The sequence below is a fragment of the Hemitrygon akajei genome, chromosome 30 (assembly GCF_048418815.1).
Source record: "Hemitrygon akajei chromosome 30, sHemAka1.3, whole genome shotgun sequence".
In the NCBI taxonomy this organism is placed as follows: Eukaryota; Metazoa; Chordata; class Chondrichthyes; order Myliobatiformes; family Dasyatidae; genus Hemitrygon; species Hemitrygon akajei.
Window position 1 is genome coordinate 7704363 of NC_133153.1, and position 16304 is coordinate 7720666.

Consider the following 16304-nt stretch of genomic DNA (forward strand, 5'->3'; position numbering starts at 1 on the left):
TCATTCTAGAGAACCCCCTCCAGACCCTCTACAATGCCAGTATATCTTTTTTTAAATAAGGAATCCAAAACTGCTCACAAGACTCCAATTGCGGCCGTGGAAAGCCGCAGTTTCACATCATTGCTCTTACGTTCTAGTCCGCTTGAAATGAACGGCAACATTGCACTTGCGTTCCTTAGTACTGATTCAACCTTCAAGTGATTCAAATCCAAAGTCCCCTGGCATCTAATTTTTGAATTATCTTCTCCATTTAAAAAATAGTCTACACTGTTACTCCTTCTACCAAAGTGCATGATCATACACTTCCCTACACTCTATTTCATCTCTGCCACTTCTTTGCTCCATCTCCCAATATGTCTGATGCTGAGTTCCTGCTTCCTCAGCACTACCTGCCCCTCCAACTACCGTCGCATCATCTGCAAACTGGGCCACAAAGCCTTCCATTCCATCAACCAAATCATTGACATCTAATGCGAAAAGAAGTGGCTCCAACATCAACCCCTGTGGAGCATCACGGGTCACCAGCAGCCAACCAGAAAAGGCCTCCTTTATTCCCACTCTTTGCTTCCTGCCAGTCCGTCAATCTTCTATCTATACTGGTACTTTCCCTGTAATTCCACGGGCTCTTATCTTGTTAACCAGTCTCATGTGCGGCACCTTGTCAAAGGCCTTCTGAAAATCCAAGTAAACAACATCCACTAGCTCATAGATGCTGCCTGACCTGCTGAGTTCCTCCAGCACAGTGTGTGTATTAATCCACTGACTCTCCCTTTTCTATCCTGTCTGTTATTTCCTCAAAGAATTTCAACAGATTTGTCATGCAAGGTTTCCCCTTAAGGAAACAAAGCTGGCTTCGCCTGTTTTATTATGTGCCTTCACGTACCCCCAAACCTCAACCGCAATAATAGATTCCAACATCTTACCAACCGCTGTGGTCAGGCGAGCTGGTCTATAATTTCTGCTTCTTCCCTCCATTCTTAAGGAGTGGAGTGATAATTGCAACTTTCTGGTCCTCTGGAACCATTCCAGAATCTAGTGATTCTTGGAAAATGATTATTATTACCTTCAACTACCTCTTTCAGAACCCTGGGGAGTAGTCCATTTGCACCAGGCAATTTATTTACCTTCAGACCTTTCAGTTTCCTGAACACTTTGTCCTTAGTAATAGCAACTAGATTCACTTCTGACCCCTGACACTCTTGAATTTCTGGCATACTGCACAGTGAACGTTGACACAAAATACTTATTGAGTTCATCTGCCATTTCTTTGTCCCCCATTACTACCCCTCTAGTGTCTTTTCCCAGTGGTCCAATATCCATTCTTGTCTCTCTTTTACTCTTTAATAATAGGCATCCATTAGTCTGTGAGACCATGGATTTGCGCCTTGGGGGGTTTTTCCAGGGCGCAGGCCTGGGCAGGGTTGTATGGGAGACCGGCAGTTGCCCAAGCTGCAAGCCTTCCCCTCTCCACGCCACCGATGTTGTCCAAGGGAAGGGCACTAGGACCCATACAGCTTGGCACCGGTGATGTCGCAGAGCAATATGTTGTTAAGTGCCTTGCTCAAGGACACAACACGCTGCCTCAGCTGAGGCTCGAACCAGTGACCTTCAGGTTACTAGTCCGATGCCTTATCCACTAGGCCAAGTGCCAACACTTTATATATCTCAAAAAACTTTTGGTATCCTCTTTTATATTAGCTTCCCTTTATATTTCATCTTTTCTCTCCTTATGGCTTTTTAGTTGCCTTCTGTTGGCTTTTAAAAGCTTCCCAATCCTCTAAATTCTAACTTTTGCTATATTATATGCTCTCTCTTTTGTTTAGTGTTGTCTTTGACTTCCCTTGTTAACCATGGCTGCATTATCTATCCTTTAGAATACTTTCTAAAGATCTGTCATTGATTCTACAATGGTTATATTCTACTATGGATTTATTGAGTATGCTCACAAGAAATGAATCTCACGGTTGTCTATGGGTACATGTACATTTACTTTTAACTTTGAATTTCTTCACCTTTGGGAAGTACAGTATCTATCCTGGGCCTTCTGAGTTGCTCCCAGAGACTGCTGTCATCCCAGCTAGTATCCCCTACCAATGAACTCTGGCCAGCTCCAGTCTCCTGCCTCTGTGATTCCCTTTACTCAACTATAATACTGATACATCTTCTTCTCAAACCGCAGGATGAACACTATCGTAATATGATCACTGCCTCCTAAGGGTTCCTTTACCTTAAGCTCTCTAATCAAATCTGGTTCATAACAACACCCAATCCATACTTGCCTTTCCCCTAGTGGTCTCAACCACAACCTGCTCTAAAAAAAAAATCATCTCATAGGCATTCTACAAATTCCCTCTCTTGGGACCCAGCACCAACCTGATGTTCCCAATCTACCTGCATATTGGAATCCCCCAAGGCTGTCATAATATTACCCTAATTATATGCCTTTGATATCACCCATTGTGATTTGTACCCCACATCCTTGTTACTGTTTGGAGGTCTGTGTATACTTATACCTCCCATTAGGGTCTTTTTACCCTTGTAGTTCATAACTCTATCAGCAAGGACTCTACATCTTCTGATCCCATGTCACTGCTCTCTAAGGATTTGATTTCATTTTTTTACCAACTGAGCCACCCAATCCCTCTGCCTAACCTTTCGATACAATGGGTATCCTTGGCTATTAAGCTCCCAATGTATGTATCACTATATCAGTGATGCCCACAAAGTCAGACCTGCCAATCTCTAACTGTGCTACAAGATCATCTACCGTTTTCATATATTGCGTGTATTCAGAAAAACACCTTCAGCCCGGTACTCATCACCCTTTTCGATTTTATCACCATGTCACACACCACACTGACTGCAATTTTGTCCCATCATCTGCCTGTCCTTCCTCACAGTCTCACTACACAATGCATCTATTTGCATACCAATGGCCCCACCCTCAGCCCTAGCACTCTGGTTCCCATCCGCCTGTCAAATTAGGCCACATTCGCACTAGACCGGACGTGAAAACGCCGGTTTCACGTAAAAATGATAGGCGTCCACACTATGCGTTTTTGAAAATATCTCTATCCACACTGAAATGGAGATTTTGGTGAATCTCCTCCTACTGCGCATGCGCAGGACACATCTACCGAAAACAAGCGGCACGTTTGGTGTCGAATCTCGCCGTAAAAGTGCTCGTTTGTGTAGTTACAGACTAGAGAAACTTAAAACGACGGACAGCTGTTGGCTCTCAGGCAGGAGAACCTAAAACTTAAAAAAACCCAAATACTGGAGTGTATGGCGGCAACCGACAGAGTTCACAGACAATATGACCTGGCTGACAACGAAAATTGAAAAGCTAAATCTGTTGCATTAATAAAGCACATTGTTAAGTGTGTAAAACATGTCTGCATCAGTATTATATTTCCATACAATGTTACATTAGGCTGTTCCTCAGCCACACATTCATCTGCCAAATCATCCTATTCTTACCCTCATTGGAGTGTGGCTCAGGGAACAACGTAGAGATGACTACCCTGTTGGACCTGCTTTCCAGCTTTCTACCTGGCTCCCTACGATCTCGCTTCAGAACTTCGTGCCTTTTCCTACCGATATGCACTACCATTTCCAGTTGCTCAGCCTCCTCCTTTAGAATACTGTGGACCCGATCTGATTCATCCCTGACCCTGGCAACTGGGCGGCAACATACCATCCGGGAGTCTCTTTCACACCCACAGAACCTCCCATCTGCTCTTCTGACTACGGAATCCCCAATCACTACTGCACACCTCTTTTCCCTCTCCCTCCTGAGCCCACAGAGCCAGCCTCAGTGCCAGAGACCTGGTCTCTGCAGTTTCCCCTTGGTAGGCCATATTCCCCCCTCCCCAAACAGTACCCAGAGCGGTATAGTTACTATTGAGGGGAACAGTCCTAGAGGGACGCTGCCTACTCCCTTTCCCCCTCCTGACACTCACCTAGGTACCTCCCTGTACCTGTGTTCTACCACCTCTTCTTTCTCTCATATTAGCCGAAGGTCATCGAGCTGCAGCTCCAGTTCCTTAACACGGTTTTTCAGCAGTTACAGCGTAACACACTTGGTGCAGGTGTAGTTATCAGGGATACTGGAGGTCTCCTACCTCTCACTCAGAGAATATACCACTAACCCTGGATCTATTTTCACCACACAGCTATGTACTAACAAAGAAAGAGAAAAACATACTTACTAGAAAGCTGCTTACAGCCTCCACCTGATCTCACCCAAGCCTGACCACTCTAGCACGGTCCACTCCAACAAAGGCTGCTCCGCTTACACCGTATTCCTTTTTACTGGCCTTTGCCAAGTGCCTAAGGGATCATCGTGATTGCAGCCCGTCAGGTGAGGGCGTCCCACCCCAGCCCCTGGCCCCTCACTCTGGATTGATCCACCAGGCCAAAGGTGCATACACAACCACTCTGATGCTGGTTATTTGACGATAGAACCACCAGCAGTTCCCAGGGGCAGACCATGCAGAGAGGCCCAGGTCTTTGAGACTCTCTGTCCTGTTCAGGCCTGCTCTCGATAATGTTGGGAATCACTCTGCCCCCTCACACCAGTAGTGCTGTCGCTGACGGTGAGAAAATTCACCTTTTCCCAGTCACTGCTGCCACTGGCGGTGCAGTACAGCAGGGGCAGTAACATTTGTCTAGCAGTATATAACACTGCAGGAAGATATCAGGCCTAGTCCGTCGCCTGGGCACCGTCGCAGTGTCCCCTCGCCCAAGGCCACACTGCTCCTCGTGTGCCTGTGGGAACCGGGAGTCAGGACCAGCAGTCACCAGCCTCCAGCAGTAACCTGCGCTGTCCAAATTAAAACATAGAAGTCGGGTGATCAGTGGGGACTCGCTCCCCGACACAATTCAGTGGATGGAGCGGAACAAGTGTAGAAGGGATAGGTGACCGGGAGAGTGATTAGGATGGCCGGTTGAGTTGCTCGCTCTCACCTGCTCTCCTCCCAGTCTCTGGGCTTCTTGGTTTCATTGGGTTTGATGCAGCGGATGTAGTGAGGGGTGCATTTCATCAGAGTGCCCACCAGGTCATTGGCTTGTTTCTGAAACAGACAAAGCAACGCTAAGGTCAGAGCGCGCAGGCAATAATCTGAGGTTTCAGAGAGGGACAGTATGTGTGAGGGATGTCAGTGCTCGGAACAAATCCAACAAGACGATCCAGGATTACACCACTAATTAGAGATCACGTTTCTTTCTAAAGTGCACAGGAAACACTTGATTCTCTGCCAACATTAATCTTTTCTGCTCAAAAGTTACAAACCAACTTCAAATCCTTAGAAACTTCCCCATCAATCAGCTTGAAGTGACTTTGTCTATCCAGAGCGTTTCTATAGAGTACCACTCGACTCTAACCCAGAGAAGGGGCAGACCAGCGTGAACGTGTCTCTCTAAACAGGTCAAGGCTGCTGGCTGACTGCCTGCAAACAGGACCGAAGGGTGCCCATTGTTTCAACAGCACACAGCAATGGCACTTGGTTAGTGTACAGTAAACCAACTCACACGACAGGTCAGCTGCCAGGCGGTTGATTAAAACAAAACTGATGGAACAGCCAGAAATAATAACCTACAAACTTGTCAGGAGTCCAAGAGAAATGAAGGTGCAACCAAGCAGCGGTTTCAAAGTTTAAATGATCAGAATCAGAATCAAGTTTATCATATGTTAAAAAACGTGGCGTTTGTCAGCAATACAGTGAAAAACATAAAAATCTCTGTTACAAACAAAAATACTGCAAAAGAGGAAAAGAGAGGTAGTGTTCATGGACCATTCAGAAATCTGATGGCAGGGGGGAAGAAGCTGTTCCTAAAATGTTGTGTGGGTCCTCAGGCTCCTGGACCTCCTCCCTGGTGTTAGCAATGAGAAGAGGGGCATGTCCTGGATGGCAAGGGTCGCTAATGAAAGATTCCTCCTTTTGAAGGTGCTCTCGATGGTGGACAAGCTGAACCTACAGCTCTCTGCAGTCTCCTGTGATCCTGTGCACTGGACCTCGATAACAGGCAGTGATGCATCCAGTCAGAATGCTCTCGGAAATTTGTAGAAATTGTAGGCTCAGTTCAGAGTTCACCTGACAACTGAGGTTGAATTGAACGTTCTGTCTGCACTTCTGCACCTTGGTTTTCTGTGACTCCTGTTAGCAGCACGAATGCCATTTGTTCTCAGCTTCTGCTTAGGCCGGCCTGCTGCTGAACCTTCAGGCCGGAGCCTAGGTATCCACTCTGCGCTCCGTGTGACGAAGGGAAAGCTAATGCGGTTATGGGATGGAAATGTAGGCCTAGGCCTTATGTCTAGGCCTTTGCACCATGCTTCAGGTTCGAAGGCCAGGGACGTGGACTTGAGTCCAGGCCTCCACTCTACGCTGAAAGGCCAGCGGCGAGGATGGGTGACGAAGGGCATCCATGCATGACCGGCTGTCCCACGTCGATGGTTCCCGGAATCGAACGTCCTTGCAAGAAGCAGGCATCAGTGTTCGAGTCTGCAGTTTAGGGTCCTGTCACCAGCTAGTCCAGGGTCGCTATTGAAGATCGAAGCCTGAAGGTTGATTGGAAGTCTGGAAGTTGAAGCCTGGCTGCTAACACATCAGTTACAACACAGACTTTACAGAGCAAGGTAGAGAACTGGAGAACGCGTGCTGTCCTACACACATAGGGACAACCTTTGCACTCACAAACACATGGGCTGGCATAAGCCCAGCAGTCCGTACCCATTACCCACTTTGGGCTTTCTATCCCCTACCCTCCCCTTACTCCCCCCACCTTTGATCTCAGTCTGCCCTTGTCCCTACACTCACCTCCCTCTCTCTCGCCCTTCATTATTTCCTGTACTTGGTATCTCCTCACATCCTTTTCTCTCTTCCTTCTGTTCTTTCTCCTCGGCACCTTCTCTGTTCTCAGCCTGTTTTCAATCAGCCTTCAATATGGACGCGTCTAGGAGAGATGGAGGACTATCTCCTCAAATCTGGCTGCAAATGCGCACCTCCCCCTTCTGTCTGCTCATTGACTGCTTGGGAACTGTGACCTGAGCCTGCGGAGCAGTAATACCCCTAACCCCAGCAAAGGTTGCCTCTTGGTCCCAATAATCTTCTCAACCCTTCTGACCACAAAGCTGAACCTCACCCCCCACAGGCTCCGGCTGGAGGTGAGATAATACACAGGACAAATTGGAAAATGGTTCAACCTCTGTTGTCTCTGCTCCAAGGCCATTCTTACGCCCAGCTCAGTCAGTGAGTTGTAGAGGATACTTCTGCAGCTGTATGTTCAGAGGCCAAGCCCCAAGCCATTCATGGCTTGTTCATGGAAGCATTTTGATAATTGAAGCTTTCACTGAAAATTCACAATATACCCTGTCTATACTTCTCACTGCCTCAGTAGTCAGCAAAATCGAAGACCCCCCAACAATCCTGAATATTCTCTCTTAGTCATGGAGTGGATAGGACACTACTGCACAGAAAATGGCCCTTCGGCCCATCTAGTCCATGCTGAGCTATTAATCTACCTGCACCTGGACCACTGCCTTCCTATCCAACTTTCTCTGAAATGTTGAAATGGAACCCACATTCACCACTTGCGCTGGCAGCTTGTTCCACACTCTCACCTCCCTTTGAGTGAAGATGTTCTCCCTCATGTTCTCTTTAAACGGTTCACCTTTCACTCTTAACCCATGATCTCTGATTGTAGTCCCACCCAACTTCAGTGGAAGAAGCCTGCTCATACTTAACTTATCTATACCCCTCAATTTTGTATACCTCTATCAAACCTTCCCTCAATCTTCTACAGTCCTAACCTATTCAATCTTTCCCTATAACTCAGGTCCAGGCAACATACTTGAAAATTTTCTCTGCACTCTTTCAATCCTGTAGATAGGTGACCAAAACTGCATATAATACTCCAAGTTAGGCCTCACCGATGACTTACGCAATTTCTTCATGACATCCAAACTCCTGTGCTCAATGCACTGATTTGAGAAGGCCAATGTGCCAAAGGCTTTCTTTGTGACCCTACCTACCTGTGATGTCACTTCACGGACTCCCAGAATCCTCTGTTCTACTGCTCATCATGCAAGACCTACCCTGGCTGGTCCTCCCACAGTGCAACACCTCACACTTGTCTCCTTCCCTCTCCCATCAAGGCAGAAGATACCAAAGCCTGAAAACACATGCTACCCGACTCAAGGACAGCTTCTACTTCGCTGTTGTAAGGCTTTTGAATTGTTCCTTCGTACAGCAAGGTGGGTTCTTGACCTCACAATCTATTTTGCTATGATCTTCCATTTTATTGTCTACCTGAACTATACTTTCTCTTCACTGTTACTCTTCCTGCTACATTCTGTTACTGTTTTACCTTGTACTGCCTGAACGCACTGGGTAATGATTGGATCTGTCTGAACAGTACGCAAGGTAAGTTTTTCACTGTACCTCGGTATATGTGACAATAATGAACCAATTCTAATATGGAAGTCCTGTACATATATACAAAACCAACTTCAGACACGATCCATGATGTGACCCTAGATAAAGTGGACTACTTCCTGTCTCTTAGGAGCTTCTTTTGGAAAAACTGGTAATTTTGACGGAATTCACCACTGTCTTCACTGCATTAGGGCAGTTTCTGACCACTGGAGGAAAAGGTTGAAGGTCAAGACCTAATGCTGGCAGGAAACTGACGGGCAGCAGTGATCGCTTCCAAAACATGGACTGACTGCAGCCCACCGAGATACCCTCAATGTTGGCTCCAAATTAAACTCCACCGGCAGGATACAAGCTCAGCACCTTTCCCCACACCAAAATCTCCAGCTACAGGAGTCTCAGTCAGATCGTTCACATTCCCAATACCTGACTCTATTCTGAGCTCCTCTGCAGCACCATATTACTGAGTGGAGCGAGCAAACGATCCCAGCATGGTCTCAAAGCTTCCTTGGAAGCGTGCAACATTCCCACAGCTCTTAGGAGCCTTTGGTCCGCAACTGCTGGAAGTAGAGAAAGCTCTGCCAGACTCTACGAGAGCCACACTGGGCTTATCTTAGCAAGTTATCCTCAACCCAAGGGACCATCGAAGAGAAGGCTGAAAATACCTTGATCTTGCTGCCGGCTGTGGTGGGGCGACCTTTCTTTTCGGCTTGCAGACTTTCGGGAAAAAGTGCACGAATGAAGGGGCTGTGAAGCAGCAACAGATCAAATTAGCATGCAAGCAAAGCAAATTCTTGCACTCAGCTCAAAACAAAGCATGCTCACACAAAACCAGCCCCTCTTCCACTTACAGCTCACTGCTCTGCATGAGTTCGATGAGGTCAGTGAAAAGAACATCTCGATTCCGCTCACAGAATCCCTCCACGTTGTAGGACACCTGGACGGGAAGGGAAAATTGAATGGCCTGAACGCTACTTTCCCATTCACGTGTCCAGCAAGAATTATTTTTAAAACAGTTCCATGAACAGTCACAGCAGTTAATGCTAGCGAAGCTTATTCTGATCTTCAGAATAAACCAGACATCTGTTTTCCTCAACCTGACCCGCTAGAAGAATGAAGCTAACAGATAAACAAATATTTCCCATTATTTACAGCTGTATACAAAAGCAAACCATCTCATATTTCTTCTGAGTAAATATAATGCATCAAACAGAATTTGATGCAGCTAATGCAAAACTGATGGTGGTGCAGCTGCTCAGGCTGCAGCTTCACAATGCCAGAGGCCTGGGTGCAATCTTGACCTCAAGTCCTTCAGTGTGGAGTTTGCATGCCTCCCTGATAGTCCGGGGGAGGGGGGATTTCCTTAGCGTCCTCCAGTTTTCTCCCACAATCCAAAGACATGCAGGTTCCTGTTAATAATTGGCCACAGTAAATGGTCCCTAATGCAGGGGTTTCCAATCTTTCTTCCCCCATCATGGAGCCCTACCATTAACAGAGGGGTCCATGGACCCCTGGTTGGGAACCACTACCCTAATGTCTAGTGTGTGATAGAATCTGTGGGGGGGGGGGATGTTAATGAAAATGTGGGGCAATAAGAAACAATTAAATATGATTAATAAAAATGGGTGGTTGATAGCTGACAGGGACTCAATGGGCTGAAGGGCCTCTTTAGTACTTTTATGTCTCTGTGATTGTATGAGAATTCATGTCCTATTTTACCGATTTGAAGCCACATACACCCTCCCAGAAAGATCACCCTTCCTCATTAGGTTGTTGCAATGGAAAGGGGTGAAATGTTGAGAGAGCTTGCACTGTCCTCCTGGGTCCAGTGAGTGCGGCTGCCGGCCTGTACTCTCGCAGCAATTGCCATCAAAGGCCGAGTGCTTCCCCGACTCTCCTTGAACGTTCAGCTTCAACAAGAGGAGGAAAAATCTGGCTCCAGACCAGATTCCCACAGAGGCACTAATCACCTGAGTCATCTTAGTCAGACAATCACAGATGGTTGTTGGCGAACGGAAGAGTGAAAGGGCAAAGTAAGATGTTAAGCAATATGACAAAGGCTGAAATTATTTGTGCTGACACTGAAAGCTTATTTTAGTGGTTCAACTATAAAACTGTCAATGCCGTAGAAACAACAACACACACAGAATGCTGGTGGAACACAGCAGGCCAGGCAGCATCTATAGGGAGAAGCGCTGTTGACGTTTCGGGCCGAGACCCTTCGTCAGGACTGTAGAAAGTTTACTTGCTTCTATTATTTATTGACATCTAGTGTGGATAGGCCCTTTTGGCACTTTGAGACACACTACCAGCAATCTCCCAATTTAATCCTAGTCTAAGCAGAGGACAATTTACAATGAGCAGTCAACCTACCAACCGGTACATCTTTGGACTGTGGGAGGAAACGGGAGCACCTGGAGGAAACCCATGCGGTCACGGGGAGAACGTACAAACTCCTTACAAGCAGCGATGGGAATTGAACCCCGGTTGCCGGTACTATAAACTGTAGTGCTAACCACTACACTACCGTACCACTCTTGGGCCCAAATGACTATAAAATATTCAATGATAAAATAATATCAGAAAATACACAATTAAAAAGTTAATTTAAAGTAATGAGATAATTTAAGCTAAAATAAGAGAAAAACTCTTACCATTCTTGTCTTCTAGGTTGAGTTTTGTTTATTACGGTAAAGGGGGTTGCATCGGAGACACAGGTTTTACAAGGTAATACGGGGGAGCCTATGGAGAACTGGCTTCACCACTGGATTCCAATTGGAGCCAAGCCCAGAGACAGACTGGGACAGGAAGCCTGTCCATATGATCTTAGGCTTACTAACATTGCAAAAAAATTAATGTGAAATTATTTGTGGTAACAGATTTACTGCTGACAGCGGCAGTTCCTAGCTTTTCTAATCCAAGTTGAGAGCGTTTCCCAAAACTTGGGTTAACACTTTTGGTCTAATTGTAATACTGATTGTACAACTGTCCTGGCATTCTTCCAGCAAGTCTTAGTGCTTTGTAAGTCATATGATGTTTCCTCAACAACTTTTAACCTTTTCCTGGTATGTAATGTCTGCAGTATATATTGTCAACAAATTAATTAGTCAAACACAGGACTGGTCATTCTATTAAAACAAAAGCAACATACCAGATAGGAGTGACCAGAGGGAAATCTAATCTTAACACCACCACCAAATAACTTGTTAACAGACATTGTCTTAGTTGCATTTTGCTTTCTAATTCACAAGCAAGAAGGAGTCTGGAGATTCAGTGAAGATTAGCAGTGAGGTTGAAAAGGGTTTAAGCAGGTAATGATAGACTTGGAGTTTGCAAGCCTGGTGTGGAGTGAAAACCACGACAGGTAGAGAATTCCATGGATTTAGGGTCCTGGGAAACGAATGAAGTGGGGTCCCTCATCAGGAGATCATGGGCATGTAAGCCAACTGGGCTCCACTCCTCTTGCAGCTTCAGGTTGGGAATGTCCTCGGGAAAACACGTTTGGAATGGAGCTCAATGCCAAACTGATATACAACGAATGGAGGGGCCACACCAGGTTTAGCTGGTGCTCTTCACCAATGTTCTCTCTACTTTGTAATGGCCAGTGTAAGCAACAATCTTGTGCTGTGCAAATCTTTGCCCAGTAGCAACAACACGCTCACAAGTGAGTTGCCAAGATCGGAGAACAACTCAACCTAACCATTTGGATAGGTATATGGAGAGGCAGGATATGGGCCAAATGCAGGAAATCCGGGCTAGCTGTGTGGACACTGTGGTCAGCACGGTCTGGTTGGGCTGAAGGGCCTGTATCTGTGCTGTATTGCTCTATGACACTAAAACCCAAACCCGTTGTCACTCTCAGCTTGGGTTCTGGATGCTGTGGTGGCCAGCACCTGATTCCAATCACAGGGCAGTGTTACTAACTCTGATCACAGTCACACACAGAAACTCGCAGGGCACACATTCCAATGTGAACTCTCCCCCCTTCGTTGTGCTTGGTTACCTTGCCTGCATAGTGATGGATGATGAAGCCCTGGTTCCAGCTGTTGAAGTGCTCATGGGTTCCGATTTGCATCTGCAGTTTCTGCAGCAACGTCTGGTCTGCTCCTTCTCCTGTTGCGTGCATTGTTGCACAGACATCATCCAGGATGCTTAAAATGCCAGGTGGGTTCTGTGAAGCAAAGCGTATTGCTACAGTCAGTCCAAGACAAATCACGATAAGCTGTAGCGGTGAGTAAATTCCTTGCATTAACTTTGCAAAGAAAACTTACTGCACAGAGTTGATAGCTCACAACATGGAAATGAGCTGAATTTGTTCACGAAACTGTTCTGGAAATGTTTACAAGAAGTCGCCCAGACTTACTAGTTTTAAAAATTAATCTATCAGCTTTTCACTACCTTTAGTAATATATTTCACAATCCTATAATCTTTGATCACAAAAGAAATATGTACATGTCCATATTTCTTTTGATACATTGCTGTCCATTGTGAAGGAAACTGCCTGTCAGATGCAGGGATCTCTCGGTGGCACAGAATTCTCCCTACTAATGATGCTTATCATGAGGCTTGTGAGGCAGATTCTCCGACATCCAGCAACTGCGATTTCACCAAGCTGTCTCATCATTGAGGAATTCTTGTGTATCACAAACCAGGAAGGAAACTGTACAACCTTTAGTGAATATTTTACTGAGTGGAAAACAGTCCCTGCACAAATACCAAAGATAGATAAAAATCCATGCTTTGAAATATTTATTTCAATCCACATAATAAAATTGGATTTTCCTATGGGGATAAAATTGTCCAGTACCTTAATGAGATAGGACATACTACAGAAGAAAAGGTGTTGACAACTTTCTTTCTCTCTCTAGGAAGATATGATTCCCAAGATGAAAGGTTTATAAAGAAGGCAGCAGATTGGAAACCCTGATCAACACAAGGCAAAACATGGCAAGATTTTGGAAGTAGAATGTTAGGAAAACAGCAGGATCATGGGTGAAATTGGCTTTGCAGATCTCAAAACACCTTCGTGGTCATTTTCAAAGCTCCTTGGAGCAGGCGAACATAAAAGAAAGGCAAATATGTAAACTTTAAGGCAGAGGCATTCAGAAATCACAGGCCTTGTGATCTTCTCTTCAAATGTACAGCAGCAAGTTCAAAACCAGCTACGTCATTGCTTTCATCAATTTGTACTGAAATGAACTTTGTTTCTCTTTGTTCTATTTATGTGTATAATTTATGTTTTATTCGGGAATGTACCTATATGATGCTGTGTACCTGTGATGTGGCAGCAAGCAAGTTTTTTTTATTGCATCTGTGCATACGACAATAATCTTTGACTGACTGGGTAAGGTATTACAGACATTGGTTAAAGAAACTACAAAGGAGGGGTGGGAGCCAACAGTCTGAAGTCTCTGTAATTTTGGGAAGATTAGATGTATTAAGCTCTTTTGGTACACAACTCACACATAGAAGCACAGTTTAAAACTAATGAGACAAATTCTGCTGTCTAATGCTTGTTGACATTACACTGTCGAAGTGACAGTAACATCATACTCTTGCGATGAACTCCAAATGCATGGAATTCCCAAAGCTCCCATCGTGATTAAGCGATCCTCTGACAGGGTGGGTCATTGTCGGTCTCACCACAATCAAAGGAAATCAGTGAACTGGCAAAATTTCACAGCTGAGAAATTAGTCCAACAAGCATCCGGTTTTATACGCAAATCATAAATAAAAGCTTTTTTTTTTGCAGATGCTAACACAACAGAAACCACTTCCTGATTAACATGAAACAGGACTGGAAGTTTCCAGTGTGATTTAACTCGGCTCAGCTGACATCACTTGCTTAGTCGATGATGTCACTGAAGCATGTGACACCTCATGTTCCACCTCATTAACAGAAAATGATGCTCTAATTTGCAATTGACCACCTCATTATCCATTACAAGTCTGCAGCAAGTTAGCAAGGATCCGTGAAATAAAGGATCCTGAACTAGAGCACTGATTTACAGCAGATTGTTTTACCTTCCTACGTTTCTAAATGCTCTGCATATTTCACACGCTATTGCTGGATTTCACATCTCATTGGCTCAGCCCTCTAAGAGAAGAAATTCTCCCTCATCACAGTCTTAACTGGATGCCCTTATCCTGTAGGCGGCCGAGTCAGAATCAAAGTTCAAAGTAAAATTTTTACAATCTAAAGTGCAAAAAAAAATTCAAATAATAATAATTAATAAGCAATAAATATTAAGAACATGTGATGAAGAGTCCTTGAAATTGAGTCCACAAAGATGTGGGAGCAGTTCAGTTATAGAGTGAGTTTTCCCCTCTGGTTCAGGATGATGGTTGAGGGTAATGACTGTCCCTGAACTTGGTGGTGGGGGTCCCGAGACTTCTGTATGTAGCAGTGAGAAGAAGGCATGGCCTGGATAGTGATGATGGAAGCTGCTTTCCTGCAGCAGCGTTTCATGTAGGCGTGCATGATGGCAGGGAGGGCTTCATCCACTTGCTGAATGTTATTAACGATGGACTGAGCTGCATCTACTGATTTTTGTGGGCTTTTCCGTTCAAGGGCGTCAGCATTTCCATACCAGGCTGCGAGCAACCAGTCAGTATACTCTCCACCGCACATCTATAGAACTGGCACTCTGAACCTTCACAAAGCTCTAAGGAAGTAGAGGTGTAGCTATGCTTTCTTTGTGATGGTACAGATGATAGATCCTCTGAAATGATAATGCGGAGGAATTTAAAGTTGCTGGCCCCCTCAGGTTTAATATCACTGGCATCTGTTGTGAAATTTGTTGTTTTGTAGCATCAGTACATTGGAATACACATTAAAAAACTGTAAATTACAATAGAAATATATTTAAAATAAATTAAATGAAATAAATAATGCAAAAAGAGAAAACAATAGTGAGGTACTGTCCACTGTCTGTTCGAAAATCTGATGGCAGAGGGGAAGAAGCTGTTCCTAAAACTTTGAGTCTTCAGGCTCCTGTACCAACTTCTTCAGAATCCTGGTTCAGAAACTCTCCAATAAAAGGAAGCATCCTCTGTTTAGACCCGTAAAAATCTTACCTGCGTCAGTAACATCATTCCTAAGTTCCAATAAGTGGGGTCCCAACCTGTTTACCCTAGATATAAACTAAATTGGAAATATTACAAAAATATACCTACAATACTGTGATCTTTGCTGATGAGCAATGAAGCAGGGAAATGATTAAATATTTTGTACGTCATTCTTAGTACGTGTAGAAATCAGCTCTGATACTTACAACTTTGTTCTCTATGAGATCACAGACTATTTTGTTATTGAAATATTCAATTGGCGTCCATTTAATTCCTTCTTGAACATATTCCTCCTAAAGGGGCAAACAACACAATGACCAGTTAGCTACTGTGCAAGGGTTAAAAAGGTGCAAGCCCTTTCCCAAGAGCAAACTGTGTGTGTGTGAGAGTGTGTGTGTGTGTGTGTGTGTGTGTGTGAGTGTGTGTGAGTGAGTGAGTGAGTGAGTGAGTGTGTGAGTGTGTGTGAGTGTGTGAGTGAGTGAGTGAGTGTGTGTGTGTGAGTGAGTGTGAGTGTGTGAGTGAGTGAGTGAGTGAGTGTGAGAGTGAATGAGTGAGTGTGAGAGTGAGTGAGTGAGTGAGTGAGTGAGTGAGTGAGTGAGTGAGTGTGTGTGTGTGTGTGTGTGTGTGTGTGTGTGTGTGTGTGTGTGTGTGTGAGAGAGAGAGAGAGAGAGAGAGAAATTAAGGAGTGAGGATACTGGAGATCAGAGGGAGAAAGGAAGATGGTCATTTGGGCTGGTTGTGGAGTGGGAGGGTGAAAAGATTATTGGGAAAGGCCTAGTTGGGAGTGGTTTTCCATGGGATAC

At 45.0% G+C, this 16304-nt stretch overlaps 1 protein-coding gene across 2 annotated transcripts in view; it reads right to left on the reverse strand.

Moving 5' to 3' along the window:
• The window catches only part of myo1ea (myosin IEa), a 221810-nt gene that overhangs the window by 63248 nt on the left and 142258 nt on the right, over nt 1-16304 (reverse strand). For both annotated transcript variants that reach the window (XM_073032934.1, XM_073032933.1), the window contains exons 13-17: nt 15708-15794; nt 12436-12603; nt 9284-9369; nt 9098-9179; nt 4969-5075 (exon numbers count right to left, since the gene is read on the reverse strand). In XM_073032934.1, coding sequence (XP_072889035.1) covers nt 4969-5075; nt 9098-9179; nt 9284-9369; nt 12436-12603; nt 15708-15794 — 530 coding nt within the window. The remainder of the gene's footprint in view (nt 1-4968; nt 5076-9097; nt 9180-9283; nt 9370-12435; nt 12604-15707; nt 15795-16304) is intronic.